Source organism: Biomphalaria glabrata, chromosome 4 (genome assembly GCF_947242115.1).
Source record: "Biomphalaria glabrata chromosome 4, xgBioGlab47.1, whole genome shotgun sequence".
NCBI classification, from domain to species: domain Eukaryota; kingdom Metazoa; phylum Mollusca; class Gastropoda; family Planorbidae; genus Biomphalaria; species Biomphalaria glabrata.
In genome coordinates, this window is record NC_074714.1 from 22,588,579 (window position 1) to 22,594,774 (window position 6,196).

The 6,196-nt window shown below is 35.6% G+C and overlaps 1 protein-coding gene across 1 annotated transcript; it reads left to right on the plus strand.

Moving 5' to 3' along the window:
- The first annotated feature begins 642 nt into the window (after positions 1-642).
- Positions 643-5,916, plus strand: LOC129925926 (E3 ubiquitin-protein ligase RNF34-like). Its single transcript, XM_056027517.1, has 3 exons — positions 643-733; positions 964-1,692; positions 2,734-5,916. The coding sequence occupies exons 1-3, from the start codon at positions 643-645 to the stop codon at positions 2,928-2,930; spliced, it is 1,017 nt and encodes a 338-aa protein (XP_055883492.1). The 3' UTR covers positions 2,931-5,916.
- Positions 5,917-6,196: the final 280 nt, after the last annotated feature.

Consider the following 6,196-nt stretch of genomic DNA (forward strand, 5'->3'; position numbering starts at 1 on the left):
GACAGGCCTGTGAGTGAAAGAAACTCTATCCAAGGGAAAAGGGATAGAGAGGAATGGAGAAAGATGGTTGACAGATCTTGTGTGGTGTCCCAATGATCCAGTAGACTAAAGGATAGGAGGAGGTAAAGTCTAGTTTAAAATATTGGATCTAGTTAGAGATATGGTTTACAAGAGTCTAGTTTGGTCATACAGTACCAGGCATAGAAACAGAGAAACAGTCTATAATAAAATACTTTTAAATTAGGAATCTACAAAGAAAAAAAAAATCTACATTAACAATTTTTTTTTATACTACGAGTAGATTTATACAAAGACGAGATAATGATTGTTTTTTTAGTGTGAGGAAAAGAGGTTGTTCTTTTTTTATTATCTATCATGCTTAAGTTATTAAGAGCAAAGTAATGGCTTTTATAATAACATATGATCAGATTCTTGAAGAAGAAATTTTTTATTTGTAATAAAAGTATAGATTAGAAGTTAGCATTCCATTGTTCTATTACACCCAGAACTTCAATAGTTTTATTTGTTTTCTTTTGTCAGTAGACTGAAATAATTACTTCTAAAAGATTATTGGAGAGAAACTTTGTACAAGTGTTTATTTCTTTTCTATAACATTGGCGGTATTCAAATATTTGTCCAAGAATGTGCAACTGGTTTGAATATAGATTGCAGAGACATATAATTCCTCTGAAATTACTTATACTAAGGTCTAAACACGACGACCCAATGAAAGGTATACACTCTCGTGTGACCTTTACTTTTGAACACTCTGATGATGAGCGAACCATAGGAATGATGCAAATGAGCTCATTAAAGAGATATATCAATCAATTTGAAACGTTGGCATCCATTGCAGCAAACATTAACGTTTAGACAGTATTGGGATCATGATATTGACTACGATGGTGCGTACGAATGTGAAACCAGAAATGTCTACTGATGGCGTCACCTCACAAAGTTGAGCCACACCGACGATATCTACTGATGGCGTCACCTCACAAAGTGGAGCCACACCGACGATATCTACTGATGGCGTCACCTCACAAAGTGGCGCCACACCGACATTATTTACTGATGGCGTCACCTCACAAAGTGGCGCCACACAGACGATATCTACTGATGGCGTCACCTCACACAGTGGCGCCACACCGACGATATCTACTGATGGCATCACCTCACAAAGTGGTGCCACACCGACATTATCTACTGATGACGTCAGTTCCCAAGGTGGCACTACACAAGAAATATCTACTGATGGTGTCAGTTCCCAAAGTGGCGCCACAACGACATTATCTACTGATGGCGTCAGTTCCCAAAGTGGCGCTACACCAACATTATCTACTGATGGCGTCAGTTCACAAAAAGGCTCAACACCGACATTATCTACTGATGACGTCACTACACAAAGTGGCGCTACAACGACATTATCTACTGATGACGTCACTACACAAAGTGGCTCTACAACGACAATATCTACTGATGACGTCACTACACAAAGTGGCGCTACACCGACATTATCTAATGATGGCGTCAGTTCACAAAATGGCGCAACACCGACATTATCTACTGATGGCGTCACTACACAAAGTGGCGCCACACCGACATTATCTACTAATGTCATCTCTTCACAGAGTGGCGTTGCACCGACAACATTTACTGATGAGATCACTAGCTCACTTTTGAGTTTTGAAGGTAAAGTTACCTTTCATTTAATCTAATGTTATTAGTATTGCAGCGGCCAAACTACTGCCCACGACCTCTTTGCAACACGCGTCAATGATCCCTTTGTACGCGGGGTGGAGGGTCGGGGGGGGGGGTCCTCAACTAGATGGTCTTTTAATCACATTCTTCATTTCGAGACTCCTTGAGCAGCATCTGGGTTCCTCTATTCCAGTGATGTCGGAGGCCGAGACCAAGATTGGTTCCTACGTCTTCCTACAATATACCGCCACTGTGATGGACATCATTACTCGTTTGATCCCAGTGAGAAATCACGTGGTAGATGTGAGGGGTTTGCGGAGCCTTTCCTCCCTTTCCTTTCCCGCGTTTAACTGATTTTCCATTTGCTCCTTTAAATCTCCTGAAATTATTGAAATCTCTTGGTACTGAGTGTAATCTATGTAGGAAACATGATTCTGATGATATACTGTATGACTTCGCAAACTAAAGTGAATTCGATTGCGATTATGTATTTAGTAAACAATGAATTAAATGCACTGACGAATTTATTTTCTAATATCAATTTTTTTATCTAACTTATTATCCATAAACCTAAGCATACTGGGCCCCGCACAATCCTTTTCGCCTAGGGACCCAAAATAGTTAGGGCCAGCCCTGATCTGGGGGGTTATTATAATGATGAATATTGAAAATTGTTCCAGAAATTCTAAGTGTTTAAAATTCAGAGAATGCAATTCTGTACATCATTGTAGAAAAAAAAGTTCCCCTTTCTGGAAGCGTGATGTCAAAGGTCATCCGTTTCTGTGGCCAATAGCTAACGAAGGTGTCATGTGACCAGCTCAATGACTAACAGCCTTTACTTTTCCTAACCAATGTAAGGGGCGCCCTAAAGATCCCGAAATTTAAAATCCCAGTCTTCAGAAGGATTCGAACCGTCAGTTGGTGACTGTAATTGTATACAATACTTAAAACTAAATGTTTTATGACCCATTTTCTTTAGATAATTGTAACATTAGATGTGTAATCCTCTCTTTTTTTTTTCAATACTGACAGAAGATGAAACAGAAAATGCTGAACTCCTGGAAAAATTATCTTGCAAGATTTGTTACCAACAAAGATTTGAAATACTTTTCATTCCTTGTGGGCATCTTGTTTCGTGCCACGGATGTGCTGCAAGGCTGGCCAATTGTCCCTTCTGCAGGACAACTATTCTGGACAAAAAGCACGTGATAATGACTTCCTTCATATAAACACATTGAAGCTGTTAACTGAAGGTGTGAACGGTTGGGGAAGGGGAGTCAGTGAAACTTGAATTCACGGACAGCCAAACCGCATTTTATCTTATGTAGACAATATTTATGTTGTAATGAATTTAGGTTCATACTGCATTGGTGTATTTGTATTTTATCAAGATATCTAAATACAATTTAAAATCTTTTACATTATTTGTTCTTTTTTCCAAATGCTTTTTCCCCCTAGTGCTATTAGAGAATGAAACGGGTTGCCTGAATCAGCCAGGAAAATCAACGCATTGGCAGAGTTTAAGTCATTGATTAAAAAGCATGACTAGATTGACACATGATGAGTAGGACATAATTATCTTCTTTTTTGAAGTAACCTCTGTTCTTTATGAGATAAAGCTTCCTGGTCCTACTCAGGACTGGCTGTTCCATGGTGCAATTCTGTTTGCAGCTCTGGGCATCTGTTTACTTCCCTTTCCTTACCCCGACTACTCACGAGTGTTATGTGTCGTGGGATACAGTGCTTCCCAGATCGTCAAGTGGTCTACCACGCTGAGGGAGTGGTACGCTGATCTGTGGGGCTGATTTTATTGACACATATGAGGAACGTAATTTTTTTTTTCGAAAATGACTGATAAACAAATTCAGAGACCGCAGGTTTTTAGCTCAGGTATACTTCATGCTTTGATGGGTATGGTGAAACTATGTGATAAGCTCCGAGAGCACATTTTTTAAATGCCTATTGTTAAAGCTGTCACCATGCTATTCATCTATGATATTCTCCAGACTTTCTATGTACAGGGACTATACTACAATACTCTTTATAAGAAGTATTCTAATTCACACGAAATAGGTCGTAATGATAGATCAACTATATTTATTAAAAATTTTAGAAACTTTAAGTAAGAATTTTTATTTACAAGACAATTACATTGTTTCATTTTTTTAAAGAAATTGTACAATTTATTTGAAATACAACCTATCCGATGGTGCCCACAATAAAATTTCCTAGAACCATCCGTAAATTTTAATATTGAGTAAAAACGCAGGTAATCTCTTTTACGATCAAATGATAAGTATTTAGTATCACAAGTAAACCAAACAATGTGTTAACTTCATTAGTACGTATTCTATTCAGATACTAATTACAAAAACTTGCGGTTATTCTTTTATTATCACCATTAAATAGCTGCAAGACAGATTTTTGTCAAACTGTGGCTACAGAATTGGTTACGAGAAATTCTGTCCAGCTTAATCTACACAGTCTGGGCATGTTTATTGAACTGGAATCCATTATATAATTGTTTTAATATTTATTTTAAAAAAAAACATACTTGATTAAGAAATTTTGTGTCGATCCATAGATTACATAAGCATTATGGAGAGATACGAGCGCAATGTAATTTGTGACTGCCACCGACAATGTCTTGATCTAGAATCTAGATGTAATTTAGATTTTATTTTATTTTAATTTCAACTAAATGTCTAGATCAAAATCGTGAATCTAGACCATAAATAGAAGTAAAGATCTAGATCTAGGTTGTGTAGAAGTAGAGTTCTAGATCTAGGTTGTGTAGAAGTAGAGTTCTAGATGTAGGTTGTATAGAAGTAGAGTTCTAGATCTGGTTGTGTAGAAGTAGAGTTCTAGATCTAGGTTGTGTAGAAGTAGAGTTCTAGATCTAGGCTGTGTAGAAGTAGAGTTCTAGATCTAGGCTGTGTAGAAGTAGAGTTCTAGATCTAGGCTGTGTACAAGTAGAGTTCTAGATGTAGGTTGTGTAGAAGTAGAGTTCTAGATCTAGATTCTTGATATTAAGTACTATCTGGATCGAAATACAGCTCTAGTCCTACAAACCCTAGATGACGCGTAGGACGTAATCATCTTCTTTTTTGAAGTAACGTTTGTATTATATAATACAGACGTTACTTCAAAAAAGAAGACTATTACTTCCTACGCGTCATGCATATTAACTAATGACCTAAATTCTGCTTAGTCACTGGCTAGCTCAGGCAACCCATTCCATGCTATAATAGACCTAGGAGAGATAGAGCTTTTGTACAAATGTTTTCCTAGCTTATATGGAAAGAGGAATGTACCTTTATCTTTGTGTCTTTCTGAGTATTTTATTAGATTTTGTTTTTGAATTTGAAGATGTAGTATGTCTATCCCTCCGTCCATCCGTCTATAGGTCTATAACTAAATCGTAAAATACTAGACTGCTGTTATCAGGATTATTAATAGTGTACATTATGCTGTAAGCGTCCAATCTGCTGCTTGTGATACCACCGTATACATAATAAATAATTCTGCACTCCTAAACTGTCAGAAACTAAGTTAAGTGTATTGCCTTCATAATTTATAGATGTAAATTTTGTTCTACAATAATAAATTTATATCAAAATATAGATCTAGATCTGTGCTCTGTTTATTCTGACTTACAAAGCTGTCAAGGGTATAATGAGGATTGTCAAGTCTGAGCATTATAAAATAGTTCGTTTATTTTTTAATTTACATCTAAAGCAAAGTTCGTATCAAAATTCTTTTTTCAATACAATATTTTCAGTCCTTGGATCTATTGGAAATTTGGTTTTGGATTTTTGTATGACTTAAAAAATGATTGCATGTTTCCATTACTATTCATAGTCATCCACTTGCAAAAAATGGGACCTAAAAAAAAACCTGTCAAACTCAGTATAAAAGAGAAATAAAGCTATTTAACACAGATGTCACTTAAGGAGAGCAGCTTAAGCTTGCAGGGAAATAAAATTAATTGAAAAAATTGGCCCTACCTATGGAGAATACTGTTTAAATCATTTTAAAAAGACTTGTTTCTTTTTAGGTGTTTTTCTCGATAATCACATTTTTGCTTCGGTCACCTTCTTTAATTTGTATCTAATTTTTTATTTATTGATGGATTCTTATGAAATTTGGAATATATGTTAACAACATAATGTTGTTCCATTATATAGAGCCAGTTTTTCAATTTTTGTCTTTATTTTGTTAATTTTCAACATTTTGTCTCCAAAATTGTCATTTTTTATAGAAGAAAACATATCATAAGTTCGAATAAAAATATTTAAAAAGTAAAAAAATTTATTAAATTTCTAAGTCTATAACTTTCTAGATATATTGTTTTAGTATTGAATTCAAGTTATTTCATTCAGTTTTAACAAATACTTTAGGAGTAGATACGGCTTAAAGTTACCTTAAAAAATCCAATATGGCGGCGTTTCCATGGCAACCAAACATTTTTAAAAGATTTTTTTTTACATTTTTA